Here is a 19,672-nt window from a genome sequence, read left to right on the forward strand (position 1 = left end):
CTGACAGCTGTCAGTGCCCAGAACCACACCTTTAGCTCTTCACCTAAAAGGGAAGGGGCTAAGTTACAGGCTTCTTTGGGTTCAGGTTGCCTGCCTGCTGTATTGGAGTGGGGGGTTACCACATCTTGTAGTAAACACCCTTCTTCCACTCTTTCTTCTGTTAGCTGAGGAGCCACCCACTCAGGTTTAACAGTTGCCTGACTAGCCAGGACTTCTTGTGGGTCAGGTTGGACTTTATCAGGGCCATTTTTGGAGTTCTCCCCTACTGGAGCAGAATCTCCTTGGCTTGCTGTAACCTTGGCTAACGGTTGTCCACCCTTCCTACTCTGTTTTCTTTTCTTCTTCTTCTGGGGCCTGCTTGCATTTACTGCAGAGGCAGGACTTCCAGAATCCTTGGGAGAGGACTGGTACTGGACCAGGTCCTCTCTTGAGCTCTGACTAACCTCTGGGTAGTCATTTCCAAGGAGACAATCAAGGGGGAGGTCTGTACTGACTACTACCCTCCTCCAGCTAAGAGTGCCACCCACTTCTATGGGCACTAAAGCCACAGGCCTCTTAGTGACCCTGTCTAGGCTAACTCTTACCCTGGCAGTCTCACCTGGGATGTACTGGTTTGAGAGCACCAGCCTGTCATGCACAATAGTGTGACTGGCACAAGTGTCTCTCAGGGCAGTGGTTGGGATTCCATTCACCAGTAGGTGGTGGAAGTGTCTACTTCCCTCTGGAATCTCCAACTCACCTGTTGGGCCCTGTTTCCAGTTGAAGGCTAGGAAGACCTCCTCATCTGAGGAGTCATCTCCCATGGCTACACTGGTTACCCCAGGAATTTTGTTCTGGGGTTTGTTTTTGGGACAAGAAGTGTCCTTGGTGTGGTGCCCAGACTGTTTACAGTTGTGGCACCAGGCCTTAGTGGCATCCCAGTTCTTACCCTGGTACCCACCTTTGTTTTGGGTTGTGTCTTGGGGCCCACCCACCTGTTCTGGTTTTTGGGGGCCTACAGAGGACTCTTTTTCTTTGTTTCTAGTGTTACCCACTTTCTCCTGGGGAGTTTTTGTAACCCCTTTCTTTTGGTCACCCCCAGTGGAAGTTTTGGTTACTCTAGTCTTGACCCAGTGGTCTGCCTTCTTTCCCAATTCTTGGGGAGAAATTGGACCTAGGTCTACCAGATACTGATGCAACTTTTCATTGAAGCAGTTACTTAAAATGTGTTCTTTCATAAACAACTTATAAAGCCCAACATAGTCACACACTTCATTTCCAGTTAACCAACCATCTAGTGTTTTTACTGAGTAGTCTATAAAATCAACCCAGGTCTGGCTCGAGGATTTTTGAGCCCCCCTGAATCTAATTCTATACTCCTCAGTGGAGAATCCAAAGCCCTCAATCAGGGTACCCTTCATGAGGTCATAAGATTCTGCATCTTTTCCAGAGAGTGTGAGGAGTCTATCCCTACACTTTCCAGTGAACATTTCCCAAAGGAGAGCACCCCAGTGAGATCTGTTCACTTTTCTGGTTACACAAGCCCTCTCAAAAGCTGTGAACCATTTGGTGATGTCATCACCATCTTCATATTTTGTTACAATCCCTTTGGGGATTTTTAGGATGTCAGGAGAATCTCTGACCCTATTTAAGTTGCTGCCACCATTGATGGGACCTAGGCCCATCTCTTTTCTTTCCCTTTCTATGGCTAGGAGCTGCTTTTCCAAAGCCAATCTTTTGACCATCCTGGCTAACAGGGGGTCATCTTCACTGAGAGCATCCTCAGTGATTTCAGAAGTGCTGGACCCTCCTGTGAGGGACTCACTATTTCTGACTAACACAGTTGGAGACAGGACTTGAGGGGTCCTGTTCTCCCTATTTAGGACTGGAGGAGGGACATTGGCCTCCAAGTCACTAATTTCTTCCTCTGTGAGGTCATCATCAGAGGGGTTGGCTTTTTCAAACTCTGCCAACAGCTCCTGGAGCTGAATTTTGGTAGGTCTGGAGCCAATGGTTATTTTTTTGATATTACAGAGAGACCTTAGCTCCCTCATCTTAAGATGGAGGTAAGGTGTGGTGTCGAGTTCCACCACATTCATCTCTGTATCAGACATTATTTTGCTAAGAGTTGGAAGACTTTTTAAAGAATCTAAAACTGTTTCTAGAATCTAATTTCAAACTTTTAACAAACTTTTAAACTCTAAAAGACAATGCTAAACAGGGACTTAACACACAAGGCCCTAGCAGGACTTTTAAGAATTTAGAAAAATTTCAAATTGCAAAAATGAATTTCTAATGACAATTTTGGAATTTGTCGTGTGATCAGGTATTGGCTGAGTAGTCCAGCAAATGCAAAGTCTTGTACCCCACCGCTGATCCACCAATGTAGGAAGTTGGCTCTGTATGTGCTATCTCAAAGTAAGGATAGCATGCACAGAGTCCAAGGGTTCCCCTTAGAGGTAAGATAGTGGCAAAAAGAGATAATACTAATGCTCTATTTTGTGGTAGTGTGGTCGAGCAATAGGCTTATCAAAGGAGTAGTGTTAAGCATTTGTTGTACATACACATAGACAATAAATGAGGTACACACACTCAGAGACAAATCCAGCCAATAGGTTTTGTATAGAAAAATATCTTTTCTTAGTTTATTTTAAGAACCACAGGTTCAAATTTAACATGTAATATCTTGTTTGAAAGGTATTGCAGGTAAGTACATTAGGAACTTTGAATCATTTCAATTGCATGTATACTTTTCAAGTTATTCACAAATAGCTATTTTAAAAGTGGACACTTAGTGCAATTTTCACAGTTCCTAGGGGAGGTAAGTATTTGTTAGGTTAACCAGGTAAGTAAGACACTTACAGGGCTTAGTTCTTGGTCCAAGGTAGCCCACCGTTGGGGGTTCAGAGCAACCCCAAAGTCACCACACCAGCAGCTCAGGGTCGGTCAGGTGCAGAGTTCAAAGTGGTGCCCAAAACACATAGGCTAGAATGGAGAGAAGGGGGGTGCCCCGGTTCCGGTCTGCTTGCAGGTAAGTACCCGCGTCTTCGGAGGGCAGACCAGGGGGGTTTTGTAGGGCACCGGGGGGGACACAAGCCCACACAGAAATTTCACCCTCAGCGGCGCGGGGGCGGCCGGGTGCAGTGTAGAAACAAGCGTCGGGTTCGCAATGTTAGTCTATGAGAGATCTCGGGATCTCTTTAGCGCTGCAGGCAGGCAAGGGGGGGGTTCCTCGGGGAAACCTCCACTTGGGCAAGGGAGAGGGACTCCTGGGGGTCACTTCTCCAGTGAAAGTCCGGTCCTTCAGGTCCTGGGGGCTGCGGGTGCAGGGTCTCTCCCAGGTGTCGGGACTTTGGATTCAAAGAGTCGCGGTCAGGGGAAGCCTCGGGATTCCCTCTGCAGGCGGCGCTGTGGGGGCTCAGGGGGGACAGGTTTTGGTACTCACAGTATCAGAGTAGTCCTGGGGTCCCTCCTGAGGTGTCGGTTCTCCACCAGCCGAGTCGGGGTCGCCGGGTGCAGTGTTGCAAGTCTCACGCTTCTTGCGGGGAGCTTGCAGGGTTCTTTAAAGCTGCTGGAAACAAAGTTGCAGCTTTTCTTGGAGCAGGTCCGCTGTCCTCGGGAGTTTCTTGTCTTTTCGAAGCCGGGGCAGTCCTCAGAGGATGTCGAGGTCGCTGGTCCCTTTGGAAGGCGTCGCTGGAGCAGGATCTTTGGAAGGCAGGAGACAGGCCGGTGAGTTTCTGGAGCCAAGGCAGTTGTCGTCTTCTGGTCTTCCGCTGCAGGGGTTTTCAGCTGGGCAGTCCTTCTTCTTGTAGTTGCAGGAATCTAATTTTCTAGGGTTCAGGGCAGCCCTTAAATACTAAATTTAAGGGCGTGTTTAGGTCTGGGGGGTTAGTAGCCAATGGCTACTAGCCCTGAGGGTGGGTACACCCTCTTTGTGCCTCCTCCCAAGGGGAGGGGGTCACAATCCTAACCCTATTGGGGGAATCCTCCATCTGCAAGATGGAGGATTTCTAAAAGTCAGAGTCACCTCAGCTCAGGACACCTTAGGGGCTGTCCTGACTGGCCAGTGACTCCTCCTTGTTGCTTTCTTTGTTCCCTCCAGCCTTGCCGCCAAAAGTGGGGGCCGTGGCCGGAGGGGGCGGGCAACTCCACTAAGCTGGAGTGCCCTGCTGGGCTGTGACAAAGGGGTGAGCCTTTGAGGCTCACCGCCAGGTGTTACAGCTCCTGCCTGGGGGAGGTGTTAGCATCTCCACCCAGTGCAGGCTTTGTTACTGGCCTCAGAGTGACAAAGGCACTCTCCCCATGGGGCCAGCAACATGTCTCTGGTGTGGCAGGCTGCTGGAACTAGTCAGCCTACACAGACAGTCGGTTAAGTTTCAGGGGGCACCTCTAAGGTGCCCTCTGTGGTGTATTTTACAATAAAATGTACACTGGCATCAGTGTGCATTTATTGTGCTGAGAAGTTTGATACCAAACTTCCCAGTTTTCAGTGTAGCCATTATGGTGCTGTGGAGTTCGTGTTTGACAGACTCCCAGACCATATACTCTTATGGCTACCCTGCACTTACAATGTCTAAGGTTTTGTTTAGACACTGTAGGGGTACCATGCTCATGCACTGGTACCCTCACCTATGGTATAGTGCACCCTGCCTTAGGGCTGTAAGGCCTGCTAGAGGGGTGTCTTACCTATACTGCATAGGCAGTGAGAGGCTGGCATGGCACCCTGAGGGGAGTGCCATGTCGACTTACTCATTTTGTTCTCACTAGCACACACAGGCTTGTAAGCAGTGTGTCTGTGCTGAGTGAGGGGTCTCTAGGGTGGCATAAGACATGCTGCAGCCCTTAGAGACCTTCCTTGGCATCAGGGCCCTTGGTACTAGAAGTACCAGTTACAAGGGACTTATCTGAATGCTAGGGTCTGCCAATTGTGGATACAATGGTACATTTTAGGTGAAGGAACACTGGTGCTGGGGCCTGGTTAGCAGGGTCCCAGCACTCTTCTCAGTCAAGTCAGCATCAGTATCAGGCAAAAAGTGGGGGGTAACTGCAACAGGGAGCCATTTCTTTACACAAGTGTTTTACGTTCCTCCTGGATATGCTTTAGCTGTTCGCCTCAGCTACCCTTAGATAGCTTTTGCTCTCTGAACACCTATTAAATATCTCTAAGGGTTGCATGGACTCAGTATAGGGTGACACACCGTAGGTGTACACCACAAATTGAGCCAGCCTCCTACACTCTTCAGGTCTATAAAATGAGTTGTGTAACCATGATTACCTATTGTCTGTCAGTAGTGAATCCTGGGGGGTGAAATGCGCTCTAAAAATACTCCCGTAATATTTTGTCTGACGTTTGTGAAACATTGTAAAATCAGCGTAAAATGGCACACAAAACTTTCAGCTCCATCCGGTCTTTCTCTGGAAGAGTAAAATCTGTGTAGAATACTTTTTTTTTGTATTTTTTCAGAGTTAAAACAGTGATAAAATGCAATGAAATAAAAAGAGTAAAAAAATAATGAATACAAACATGGGGCTGACATGTTACTTTTGTCGTTCTAAACTTGCAGACCTTGTGTTTTGCAAATACATTTTCAAAACGACTTACTGTTTTGCCTCCTCACCCGTGCTTGGAAGTTGCTTCCCACATGTCCTATCCGTTTCATGCCACCATGTTGTTTTCATGTTACTCCGAATCACCCTCCAGTGTCCTACAGCGAGACAGCACTTTAACCTAAGCCACCTAAAAAAAAAAAAAAAAAATCTAAGCACATTTCCATTGGGGTGCCTGGATATGTTTCTAAGGCTGAGTTGATCCCTTTATTTAATTTAAACTACAATTGAAAGTGTTTTGTGTGCTGTTGCAGCCCTGTTGTGTCCAGTGGTTGGTTGCATTCATTAGAGAAGAATATGTATCCTTCCCACCCAAAGTCTGTAGGCCCTCAGACCCCCAGACTCAGAAAATAAATCTTGGCTTATCAGTTTACAATGGATTGTAGGTAAAACGCAAATGTGCTAAATTGAGAATGCAAATTGAGGGTTCCTTACGAGAAACTATTCTCTGAAATTAGAAGAAATTTAAGACTAGGTCTGCCATGTCTTGCATATTACATCTCAGTGAAATTGTGTAAATTATTTGTTGAAAATCAAAATGGCTTTTTCTCCTTAGCCCCTTTCTGCTCTGTGCTTTGCTCTTCAGATGGACGGCGTAGGTGTGATATGATTTGTTTGATCTAGTAACACAAAAACATAGGAGGGGCTGGGAACAGTCTGAGCAGCTCAGACTTCCAACCCGACCTAGACAGCGTTCCAACTGCCAACGGCCTTCACTTTTTATTTCCTCATGTCTGGCTCAGACTGTGCACCGGTGAGGTATTTTCTTGGCTGGGCCATCAAGTTATGACTGGCTTGAAGGCCCCGCTGTCCGCCTCCCCAGCGGAGATCCAGCCCGCGTGATGGGCCTTCAAGAGCGGCAGCTGGGCTGGCAGACGCTGGATACGGCCACATCCTCGAATCTCCTAGGTCTCTTTTTGCCTGCTAGTATGTTTTTAAGATTGAGAGTGAAATAAATCGTTTTGGAAGGAATGAGGTGTGGGAATGCAGCAATGAACCATGGGAATGGTAGGCTAATCACATGAGGATGCTAATGCCTGAGGTGCTAGAGCAGAGTTGCAAGAAGAAAGCTTGATCACAAGAATGGATTTTTAATTTACCTAGTTAGATCACCTGGTTCAGAAAGGTGGAACTTGATCTCCACTGTGAAGCTTGTAGTACCATAGCCACTTTTGCTCCCTTGGTCTTTTTATTTTAGCTACCTTGCTACAATTGGTCATTTGAGCCTGCAGCTCTAGTTGTGCCTTTGTTGTGATGTTTCTACTCCTCACTGCCACGTAATCGTAGGGCTCCTTCCTGGGTGTCCGTGATGCAGCCCCCACCTTCTGCCTTGCTCAGTTATTCTGAGGGCGGTAGGCATGGTGGTGCGGACTACATAGCTGTTGGACCATGAGGCGCTAAATCTATGTTACCCCTGCTGGCTGAGCGGTCCTCAGTGGCAGCTGCTCCTTTTTGTGGGTGGCCTCCTTTGTCGAGGGCTGAGGGTGTGGGCAGGTGAATCCAGAAAGGTCATTGTCTGATCTCATGCTGCCATGATATTTCTGCTAGTTCTCCTGCCCAACCTGTCCCATCATCTCCTAACGCGTTCATACCCCTCCCTGAGACTTGGGCCACCTCCGTTCACCGCTGTTCGCCTGTGATGCTTACTGCCTGCCTGCTTGTGGTCATTCTTGTTCTGGACCCTTGGCGTCCTTCTCTTTCCTTCCTCCATTTTCTGCCACTGGCATTACACCACTATTCCCTTTCACTTCCGGTACTTATTCCTTTCCAGTTTTCATGTTATCTCTCTATGGTTATTACCTGTAGTGCTTGGTGGGGGGTTTCTTGGTGTGATGGTGATTCAAGACATTTAAAAGCAGAAATGTAGCTGGTATTGACGGATTTACTGTTTAAGTTTTTTGTGTACCCACTGCTGCTGTAGTGTGCATTGTTCTGGACAAGTCATCTGAAGCATCGTGGTCCGTTAAAAGTTGCATGTAGAGTCTGGTATTCAGTTCTGAAGGTCTCTTCTAAAGTACTCTGTGGTTTTCTGAGAAATGATGTGAAGTGTTGTGCACATTTCCTTAGACTTCCTCTCGAACCTGCATCTCGTCGGTGATGGTACCGCCTTCATATTTTATCCCGCTCTTGTTCATACCCTGGAGCTGTGAGATTCAGTTTGGTTGTGCAGCCTTAGTTGTGGAATTGGGGCCTGGCTGGGCACCTATCTAGCATGTAAGGGCAACCGTAGGTCTTGACCTGTGTCTCACATTTTCTCACCTCTGTGCCTCATCCTCGTAGTTCTTCCTTTCCGTCTAGTATGCCATTAATCTTGTGTAACTCTTGGTGCATTCATTAAGGCTTCCTGATCACATTTCTCCAGTTCCCTCCATCACAGTCCCCGATCAGTAGGTGCCTCCTCCATGCCTTCAGGGCGAGCCTGTCGTGTGACGTCTTCCTAGCTCACAGCTGTACGCACTTCCCCTTATCAACTCCAGCTCTCCACCTGGCTGTCTTTAGCAAAGTGCGGAGAAATGACGCACCCAGCGAAAGAAAAATACCACTCAAAATGAAATTCTGACCCCTGTATAAAATATTAATTTATTTTCTCATATGTGAAGCAAATGCACCACCACGGATATGGAAGTTGAACATAGTAAATTTTGACTGAAAATTAGGAAATTGTGATGATTTAAAAAAATACATGTTTATAATAAATAAAGAGTAAAGGTGGCTCTGAATAAAATGTTGGTTCCTGGCAACAGAAAAAGCGTTATAAAATATAAGAAAAAACATCTGTTTTGCATGACTTGATAATTCACATCTTTACATCCAAATCGGAAATGACTCCAGCACTAAATACTGTTACATTCTCAAGTAGTGTTATTTTATGTTGTTCCTTTGCTCTTCAGCTGGAATATTCTCCACTCGCCCACCCACAAGAAATGGAGTACGGAGAATAGTTAACATGATTGTGTGCGCTGCATGAACTGCATATTTTTTTGTAACTGCAAACAGAATAACGTGGCTTGGAATTGATTGATGGGTGTGGGCTCCTGCTCTCGGTCTGTAAAGGATTCGCACAGGCCTTGGGTTTCCTCCAAATACAAATGCAGATGAAGCAGGAAGCAGCCGCCCGGCCTCTGTGCGGTGCAGGCAAGACTCCATGTCAAGGGTCCAAGCAGGTGGCGCCTCCTGTGGATCGGCTTTGCATAATAACGAGCCCAATTTGTAGCCCAAATCCCACGCAGCCTAGACGCGTCTCCCAGGGTGACCCTCAGCTTTTTTTGTTGTTGCATTTATTGAGGCATTTTTAATATAGAACATGCAAGAAGCCATTGGCGGTCGACAGAGCTGTTTACGGGGAGTTTTAAAAACAAGTAATGGTTCAGAGACAACAAATTTAAGAACTTGCATAGAATGAAAATAAGACTATCCTCCCAGGGAGTCGATAAAGGACGTGGGTAACTTATGGGCAGAGAGGGAGTGCCACTAATCAGGTTCTTTGCTGGGACACCGGCATCTGCAGCTAGCTAGAAGGAACATCCTGACCTGGTTTACCCTTTTGTTGATTCTAAATTCCATAGTCTGTGATACATAACTTCATACAGCCTAGACTGACACTTGTAAATACCATATGTTAGAGTGAAAAAAAAGTCCTCTGACACCTATAGCTACGGCGACTCCAATTATGCGGCAGAGGAGGCCCAGTGATGTGGCCAGGTTCACTAAATTATGTGACAAGAAAAGGCAATTATGCGGCATCACGTATCACATTTTGTGATACTAATACTGTATTATTTTGACATTTTTACAGCTGGTAAGAGTGTCCGGGAAGAGAGTTCACCTTGTTAGTACCAATTTAACACTCAAATACAGCAATACCTGCTGGAAGCTGACACAGTCAACTTTTCCAAAAAGGCTCCAGGTGCGCAGAAATTCGATCGCCACATTTTTTGTAACGTTTGATCCGTTTGAGCTAGAAACAATCTTTTGTTAAAATCTACAGATCGTGCATCTGATGGATTATGTGGCAAATGTGAAAAATTTCCGCCGATGCAGAATTGCAGTGGCCGTGCCTACGCAGTATGCAGCTGCCAAATTGATTACAGGTTGCAAGAAGTGGGAACGTAATGTTAGCAGCATGTGTGGCCCTAGATAAACATTTTCTTAATATATGTTTGCAATCTTGCAGTGTCTTCATGTGTCCCCATTTAGGAAATACACCATCTTTAAATCATTAACAATTATACATTAAGCAATATATATATATATTCATCCTCTTCTCCTTTCCTTCCCATCAAATGTATCTGGCAGCACCCCCTTAAGGTAGGCAAGCCCGTCTCCTTCAACTAAATTCTTATTCATGGAAAGTTTGCACAGGAGAAGTCTTCCTTCACGGCGGTAGCCAGACTCTGGGACTTGTTGCCTCTTCATCTTCGCTCTCAACCTTCTGTCACTGTTTTTGGAAACTTAAAAAATTTGCTTATTCAGTTGGTAATTTCCTCCTTCATTCGGCTGCATGTAATTTACCGACCTTCGTGCTAAGCAGTTGCTGCAAAGATGTGATTTATTGACACCCTCCATCACATATCACATCAACTCAAATCCCATCATATCCATCATATCCTATCATATCTCTGATATCAAATATATCTCGTACCAATCATAACTATCATATATCTCTCATATCAGTCATACAGTATATATCATGTATGGTCATATATATATCATATCACATCCCATATTATTATAGTTTATATATCATACATTATGTCATTGTGTCATATCACATCATATTACTAAGAGAAGTAGATGAATATAGGTTTTCTGTGTGAGCTAATAATGTGTTAGATACTGGAGCGTGACCTCTAAACCTCTTCAGATTGTGATAACATGGTTGTGAAGTCTGGGGCGGCTCCTCCATTAGGGCGGAGGAGCATCACAACCCCCTCCCAGCACTGTCAGTTGCAAACCTTTTGCCACAAAACGATAATAATCTTGGTTTATTATTGTTTTTATTGGTAAAAGGGCGGGGCCACAGGGGTGACGAGCAGTGAGAGCGCATGTGTGTTTGGCCAGCTGTCTCGGGCCGGCCAAACATGCATGCACATGTGCTGCTGGGCTGGAGAGAGCATGCACAGGCACCCAGTCTGCCTGGTAGTGCCGCTCCCAGCCAATCCTGACGCTGTTTTGAGCAGCGTCCGGATTGGCCGCAGGGCAGGCTGGGAGCCTGTGCTTGCAGCAAGAAGACAGAGGAGCGGAGCTGCCCGTGGCGTTCAGGTAAGTGTCTCTTTAAAAATTATTTTTAATTTTATTTTTATTCCCCCCACTCCTTGCGTGCTGCCTTGCCCCTTCTGCTTGCCGCGACTGAAGACTAAATCCAATAAAATCACATTAAAAAGACATGCACCAGTGTTAGCGTGCATCATGTAACGACTGCAGCCATTCACGGTATGAGCTCTCCTCCCTTGCTCCTCCAGTATGCTTCATCCTAGTCTCTTTGAAATCACTTTCATTCCCAGACTGCACCGTCAGTGACGAGCCAGCCTCTGAAAATGGACTCTGAGGACATTGTAGCGCTTGCGCTAAGCATGAGGCTCCTCGTTTTATCGTGACATGGAACTGAGGTGGTGTGTATCTGGCAAGCTTTAATAAATACAATAAATGTACCATCAGACGAAAAGCAAGGTGGAACATTAGTGTTGAGTGAAAAAGCGTGTTTTCTTGTTACACACAATTATCTTGAAAGCCACGGGCATGCAGCAGTACAGTTCCATTCCGCTCGGCCCCCTTTTATCCATTATATTTCCATTTTGCCGGTGTCTGACTTTCAGCAAACATTTCAATTACCTTTCCGTGCAAAATATGAAGGACATTTTCTGTTGAAGGAGACGAAATATCTCACCAACCCCCAACAGACAGATAAAGGGCCAGCGCTGTAGTGCCAAAAAAAAAAAAGAAAGAACATCAAGTGCTCTGGACTCGAAGCAGCATCTCTGGTGACTTGAGAAATCCTGTCACGTGTGTGCTGACATACACTGCGTTTGTACCAGAGGAATGAGCAAACCGAGGTCCACTGTTCCTAGGTACTAGAAAGTTGAAAATGAAGTATTGACACTGGAAGTGGGACAGTCCCGCTTGTGCCCCAGGCGACAACTACATAAATATGCCCAAAATAAGACGAGCCTCAAGGTGAATTACTAGTTCCTGCCTCTCTTGCCAACGCTAGGGAATCTTTGGAATGAAATAATTTTTTTTTACAATGATTCTAATCACGTACACATTGACAGTCGGTCAGACCGTCTAGCACTGTTTTATTAATTATTTTATTGATCTTTCTGTAACGTCTTGCGCAAAAGGATTGTCGGGGTGTGTGTGAGAGGTGGGGGATCGTGATGTGAGGGGTGGGCATTGATTCTGTGTCACTTTTTCCCTTTTTGTTGTACCTGTCGTGTTGTATACAAATGCATGCTGCTACAGTTTAGATTTTATGTCTTGCTTCCGATGGGAGTGTGTATGTATTGGTGTGCAGGTGCAAAAATAAAAGAAAAGAACTGTCTACTCTTCATCTCCACCGATCCTACAAGGGAAGAGTAGAATTTGCACACTAATTGCTCACCAAAGGTTTTTGCCAGTATATTTTTCTCCAGGTAAAACCTGGCAAAGGTTGCAGACATATGGTATGAATTTCCATTTTACGCATCACAGAAAGGTGGAAACCATTGTAATCTGCACATTATTCCCCATTTCATGGTCCCAAAGCCTGGATTGGGTGTAAATTGCCCACCTGGTAAACACCGGGCCCTGTGCAAATCCTGTTTATCTGGTAAACACTGGGCCCTGTGCAAATCCTGTTTACTAAGTAAACAATTTGCTCTAAAGTGACATCACAACATATAATGGAGACCTTTGTCTTCTAAGTGTATTTTGCATGTTTGCAAATACATCCTCAAAATGTGAGTTTTGGTGCATTTTTACAAGTGTCTGATTAATTGTTAGAGTTGTACATGGATATCTTGCACATCTCTTTTCGATACCAGTACAACCTCCCTTTGTACTGGACCGTAATGCAGTGGACTCAGCCGCCTTGCGTGGGAGGAAGAACTTGTGCATGGTCCTAATACAGAGTTTGTCCACTCAACATTTTACTCATATCAGGTCCCCACTATGAAAATGCCCTCTCCCTTAGCAAGTCCTGCACCTCTTCTGTCTGAAAGGATCTTGAGAGGTACAGGTTGTGTGTAGGAGCCTAGCACCTTCTTACCGCTGACTTTCTTCACAGGTTTCCACACCTCCTGGAGGCCTGAAATAAATGACCTCTTGTACAGCAGTCATGGCTGTTGGCTTGCTACAGGCGTTTAGCAACAGGGATTTGCCTTTTCTTTTCTTTTTTTTTTTTTTGCTTATTAGTGTTTTAATCTGGTTCTTAGCTAAAACCTTTTAATTCCCTCCGTAAACGAGCACCCAATGGAGTAAGAGTCCTGTCGGTGTTAGTTGACTTGCTGTCACTCTCCTAACCATTCATGCAGGAAGGCTCTGTTCTTGGAACCATGTTCAGGAGCTGTTAAGGGACGTGTGGTTCCCACTTTTTCCTGCTGTTTCGGGGTACCTGTGCTCGCTGGAAACAGACCTCATCTCGTTGGTGAAATGTTTGCTTAGCTCATCCAGGACTACATGGAAACGTGTTGAAGATCAGTTCTTTGTTTTACTTTTCAGGTTTTTGTCTCGCCGGGAAGGACCTTCGGTTGGTGTCGGTGTGCCTGGAGCAGATCGAGGTGCCAGCGGGGTTTCTTCTAGTCGGAGCTAAAACACCAAACCTCCCTGAGCACATACTGGTCTGTGCTGTCGACAAACGCTTTCTACCAGATGACAATGGAAAAAATGCACTTTTAGGTACGGTAATCCTTATTCCCTATCCGGACGCGTCAATAGTCTGTCTGGCCTCTGGCTCTTGTTGATGTGAAATAATAGTCTTTTTTTCCATTGAGTATGAACATTGACACGTCTGAAGATGCGCGCTGGGTAGACGTTGACACTCCTAGAACCCAGAAATCAGTTTTTATTGATGTTTCGAAGCGCAGAATCGTGCCCGCTGCGGTTTCTGCTCCCATCTTCCATATTAGAATAAGTTGGGTTGAGATCTCCTGCATAGGCATGCTTGGGAGTTAGTACCTGTCCCAAGTAACTAGAAATTGCAGGATCCCCTTGAAGCATAATCGTGAACTGTGTGGCACAGCCTTTTGATCACTGAGGCGTTATTTACCCTGAGTGCTTTATCCTGCTTGTTCTGTTACTTCAGTGAAATCTATTCTTGAAAAATGGTTGTGCTTGCAAAGTTTCTAAGGTGTTTCCTCTCAAGTCCTGCCACCCCCGACTGGTTCACACTCAGTTTTGCAGGGAAAGAGACCTGTTTGTCAGAGTGACTCTCTTGCAGGAGCAGGGGACTGCAGAACCATGAAAATTAACAAAGGTGTGTCCGTGGTTTATAGTGTGCAGAATGCCAAAGATAGACGCGCGTTTTAGAGCCGCCAGCATTGTGAAGCTGCGATAAAGTCTTTGAGAAGTTTGAAAATTATTGTGAAGGAACAGTGTAAAGAGAAGCATTTTATGTTTGTCCTTTCGGGAAATGAGAGAATGTGCTGTTCTTTTTGGGGTCTTTTTTCCACGTTGAAGAGCCAAAAATGTAAAGTGCTACCCAGTCCAAAATGTTATAGTTGTTCTAAGGAGATTAAGCGTGAGGTTTTCATCAAGTAAAGCATTCTGGCTGCTTTCTCAATTCTCTTTTTGCACCGAGGTGCCGCTCCTTGGGTTCGTATTTGTGCAACACTTTACTTTCAGGCCTTCTTGGTGAAGGAATTCAGCAAAGTTTGATAAACTGCACGGTGGTATAGCTTCGTTTGTAGTCTTAAAAGCTCTTAAACTGAAGGTGTTATAAACATCCTGCAGGGGAGCATTAGGTTTCTGGCACTACTTGTAATATCAGAGCAGTACCTGCTAGTAATGACCGAGATAGAAACGATCAGTTGTTTCATATGAACATGATTTAACCTGATTAATGAGTAACTCCAACAAAATGCCCATGCAAATTGCATTACGTTACTTATATTGATATATATATTTTTTAAGGTCCAGTGTCATTTGTAGGTACTTCCCAAGTCATGTGGTTCATGTCCTTGGCAATAAGTGAAATAATAAAATCTGAAAAAGACAAATGTAGTAAACAAGCGTGGGAGAAAGCAGGCTTTATATCACTATTAAAACAAATTCTAGTAGATGTTCTCCTTCAGTTTGTCACATATTTTGCAGCCGTGGAAGAGACACCAAACAAAAGTTCTGTCGCCAGAAGTAACCCCTCGTTTCTGTTTTGGTGCTCTGTTCCTCTCACCCTAGACACGCCCTGAAGCAAGGCATATGATCATGTAACGTGACGGGGAGGGGAGGTGGGGAGAAAACTGCTAGCAATGGGTAGACCATATCTTGACCAGCCGAGAGCCTCCCTTCATGGCTCTCCTTAGGTCTCTCTGGACGTTTCTCACTTACTAATCTCTTCGTTTATCAACGATCCTGGTATAATAGTGCAATACAAGCAGCTTTTTGTCCAATGAATATGATTTACTTTCATTTTGTGAGCTTTCCTGCAATGTGAATCATCAGTTGTTCTTTTTACTACATCCTCTGCAACTACGTCTACCTTTCTCCTCTTGTCTATCTCTTTCTTTTTTCCAACTTAGGCTCATTCTTTTTCACCTTTCCCTTCTGCGCTCTGCAGTGTTAATGGAATGGATTACTTCAATCAGAAAATAAATGCAGATTGTCCTCTTGCCATTTTGTAGGTTTCTCTGGAAACTGCATAGGTTGTGGTGAGAGGGGTTTTCGATATTTCACCGAGTTCTCCAACCACATTAACTTGAAGCTCACAACTCAGCCGAAGAAGCAGAAGCACTTAAAGTACTACATCGTGAGGAACTCCCAGGGAGCGCTGTCAAAGGGTCCCCTCATCTGCTGGAAAGGCAACAGAGAAGGTACGGTGTGGGGATGTGCTAAGTTTTCTTGGGGGCTCGTTACTGATATTTTGCATTTTCCTAATTCCACCCTTCTCGCACCAGTCGACATACATGTTACTTGTTAGTCATATCCACCTCTGTTATTGAAGACACAACATTTTGATGACACATTTGATTCAAAAGATAATGTAATCATAGAGGGGTGAGGACATGGACCGCTACAGTAGGCGAGGCTGCAGTTTCCTTTCTGCCATCCAAATACTCTGTGCCAGCTGTCCATGCTCCCTTCCTAAACATGGCCCTGGAGGATGGAATATCCACACCATGTCCCCAGTACATCCGCTGCATTTGGTTGAGACTCCTGCAGATGTGCTCAGACTGCGTGCCCGTGGGTCGGTGTAAGGAAAAGACCCGAGATGTGTTTGGTGGCATCACTGGTTAAAAAAAAATAATAAAAAAAACAGCACTGAAGTCAAAATCCAGAAAACACAGAAGTGGTTATACATTTGGGGAGGACCGCATACAGCCGATATCAATTTTGATACACCCTGATGACTTTTTTTTTTTTTTTTTTTTTTTTAAACAGATGCAATCTGTCTTGTACAACCCGCAGCTGAAATGAAGCACTTTAGAATTAGGCCCTGTGCCTTTTTTTCTGTCAATCTGTGAAGCTCCGATTAACCCCTTCAGCACGGTTGCAAGAAGTACCAGTTTTTTTTACCCAGTTGCAATGTTTCATTTTTTCTCCTCAGTGTGATATAATGGTCGTCCTGTTGGAATTGAATCCCGACAAACACGGGCTGCAGTATTCGATTCCCGCTTCTTGCGTGATTCCTGGCTTGAAGATGTACTCACAGTTTGTCTCTGCAAGGTTACATTTTGCAGCGCTTTTCTGTGCACAGTAATATTTGCAATGAAAAGAACTCTCTTTTTGTCTGTGGAGGACATTCCTCAATAAACCTATTTTTAAGTGGTTATCAGGAAGGATAGTTTCATCATAGCACCATGAAAACTTTACAGGAGCAATCTGCAGCCACAATAACATTACATAACATACGCGCACTTACATTGTTGCCAAAGTCACAACTTTCAAATGAATGTCCGGAAAGGAAGAGTGTTCAGTGCTGTCCATAGACCTTTGCAGAGGTTGAAAAACATGGCACACCCTACTCAAGAACTAATCTTCGAGGCTGCTTTGTTCTCCATATTTGCTCCTTAGTTTTTACATTTTCTTTGTTTTATGAGGACTTATTTTTATGTAAGTGCTGTATACCCCAGAGACGTTTTTACAAATTTTTATGCTTACAACAAAGCACGAACTCCCTTGCAAATACTGGGTAAACTATGTTGTATAAAATTAGCAGTTTCTTTTTTTTAACTTAACAGCTGTTGTTGACAATTCAAATCATTTAAAATAAACGAGTTTCCTATTACTCAGTTTAATATAATTCAGTTTAGACACCTTAAACAGATTAAAGGCTGTCAGCGCGCACAAAATGTCAGTGGCTAGGGCGTCAACTCGCGCGCTTTAATGTTGCCCAGTGCGGCCATTTTGAAAGTGCGTTGAAAGATTCGATCAGTGATGAGTCACAGGCACTTTGAAATGCCGAGTTCGGGTGAGGTATTTTAAATAACAGAAGAGCTGTATGCCTCTTATCAGTTCACATCAGTCTGAGCAGAAACGTTTAATTGATTTCCTAGGGCTTTTGGTAGGGGGCGTTGAAACCACAGGTCCTCCAGCCACACACTGGTGGGTCTCATAGGCAAAAGTCGGTGCTTCAAGGAAGTGTTCTGTTGAAGGCCGGCGGAAGATTGCTGTGTATCTCGAAGTCACCCACATATATTATACAGCTATGGGATGCCCCTAAGAATATCTGATTGGTGGGGAGTGGTTGGAGGGGGCCGCAAAGCACACAAATACTGTGTGCACCACTAAGAGTCTAATTCTCATAATTCCGTAACTGAGTCAAATGTGCTGATGGCAGAACGCGTTATTGCTTTTAAGATTACAACATAAAGGTCGTAGGGTGAATTGTAGCCCATTTTTCTTAATCGTTGTCTGCCTAGGAACAACTCTTTAGTAATAGCAAGAACCTGCATTTTAGTGAAAAGATGTAATTTTCTTCCGACTTACTCCTGAATTCACCTAGTCATGGAAAAAATAATTTGTCTGATATACCCAAGTTATTTGACTTTATTGATTTTCACAGTCTAGAGCAGAAGAAGTTTCATGTGTTGAATCTGTGCATGGGAGAGGCTAGGCAGCAGCGTGCTCGCCTTTAATTACTTTTTAGGGATTGATTTATGTATGCTAAATGTTGACAGAAGCAGGATAAAAGGTGTTAAGGGGCCTCTGGTATGCATGAAATGAAATGTAAATATGGTTAAATGTAAGCATGCAATTGTGGTAAACTGTTTTTGATCAAGGGAATCTCGCTTTGGTCGTTTATCATCTGTTTATTTTGCAGAATGTAGAAGTCGGCTTTCACCTGCTGGTAGCCATTCCACAAAACCCAACTGTTCAGGGTCCCCTTCTTCAACGCCAGAAAGTGAAACGACTAATGGGTACAAGTCAGGGTTCATGCACACAGGTAAAATAACTGTAGATTGCATGTGTCTTGACTGAAATTTATTACACTCTTTGGCGAAGATTGCTAAAGTTTTCATCCTTGCGGCAATGTGAGATGTGAATGTGAATTGTAGGGAAGTACCTTCTTTCTAGGCATGGTCACCCCAATTTTCTGGCCGTTGTCAGTGTGTTTGACTGTGTTTACTGGGATCCTGCTAACCAGGACCCCAGTAGTTATGCTCTCTCCATTCTAACTTGGTAACTTGTACTGGTGCCCCATGTAAGTCCCTAGTATATGGTACCCAGGGCATTGGGATACCAGGAGATCCCCATGGGGTGTAACATGTATTATGCCACCCATGGGGAGCCCATGCAAAGTGTTCTGCAGGCCTGCCTTTGCAGCCTCCGCGAAAGGGTGCACGTACCTTTTTTCACTACATGTCACTGTAAGTCACCCCTATAGCAGGCCCTCCAATCCCAGAAGGCAGGGTGTAAGTACCGATGTGTGAGGGCACCCCTAGACTAGCAGAGTTGCCCCCACGAACTCCAGTTCCATTTCCCAGGACTTCGGGAGTGCAGGGATGCTATGCGTGTACTGGACGTAGGTCACTACCAATGTCCAGCTACATAATGGTAACTCCGAACCTAGGCATGTTTGCTATCAAACATGTCGGAATCATATCCCAATACTGTTGTCAGTATTGGAACTATGATTCCATGCACTCTGGGGGCTTCGAAGAGGACCCCCAGCATTGCTCCTAGCAGCCTTCTGGGTTTTTCTGGGCAGCTAAAGCTGCTGCCACTTCTCAGACATGTTTTTGGCCTCCCGCTGCTTAAACAGCTCAAGCCCAGGAAGTCAAAACAAAGGATTTCCTATGGGAGAGGGGGGTAACACCCTCTCCCTTTGGAAATAGGTGTTACACGGCTTGGGATGTGTAGCCTCCCCAAGCCACTGGTATGCTTTGCAGGGGATATTTAATGCCCTCCATGTATAAACCAGTCTACACCGGTTCAGGGACCTCCAGTCCCTACTCTGGTGCGAAACTGGACAACGGAAGAGGGAGTGAATTCTCCCCTGCCCAATACCACCCCAGGGGTAGTGCCCAGAGATACACCAGATGATCCCTGTGTTCTGCCATCTTGAATCCAAGGTTGGCAGGGACCTCTGGGAGCATGTGAGTGGCCAGGCCAGGCCAGGCAGGTGATGTCAGGGTCCCCTCCTGATAAGTGGTTGCCTGGCTAGGTGACCGATCCCCCTCTCACTGCTATTTAGGGTCTCTCTTTTGGGTGGGTCCTTAGAATCGGCTTTCAAGATTCCCGCAGGACTTCTCTGCAACCTCTGACTTATAGCCACTGGAACCGCGACTGTCCAGGAACTGACAATCTGCATCCACGACGAAGACTCTGCTTGCAACATTGTTTCCACGGCTCCTTCCACCTTCTACAACATTTCCCCAGCTGTGCACCCTCTGAGGATGGCAAGTCCTCAGTCTGCACGAGAAGGAAGAAAAAATCTCCCTTGGAGTGAAGG

General features: G+C 45.3%; 1 protein-coding gene across 7 annotated transcripts in view; it reads left to right on the top strand.

Moving 5' to 3' along the window:
- The window catches only part of GREB1L (GREB1 like retinoic acid receptor coactivator), a 444,116-nt gene that overhangs the window by 242,217 nt on the left and 182,227 nt on the right, over positions 1-19,672 (top strand). For all 7 annotated transcript variants that reach the window (XM_069219992.1, XM_069219998.1, XM_069219995.1 and 4 more), the window contains 3 exons: positions 13,285-13,461; positions 15,402-15,590; positions 18,041-18,163. In XM_069219992.1, coding sequence (XP_069076093.1) covers positions 13,285-13,461; positions 15,402-15,590; positions 18,041-18,163 — 489 coding nt within the window. The remainder of the gene's footprint in view (positions 1-13,284; positions 13,462-15,401; positions 15,591-18,040; positions 18,164-19,672) is intronic.

The sequence above is a fragment of the Pleurodeles waltl genome, chromosome 2_2 (genome assembly GCF_031143425.1).
Source record: "Pleurodeles waltl isolate 20211129_DDA chromosome 2_2, aPleWal1.hap1.20221129, whole genome shotgun sequence".
NCBI lineage: Eukaryota > Metazoa > Chordata > Amphibia > Caudata > Salamandridae > Pleurodeles > Pleurodeles waltl.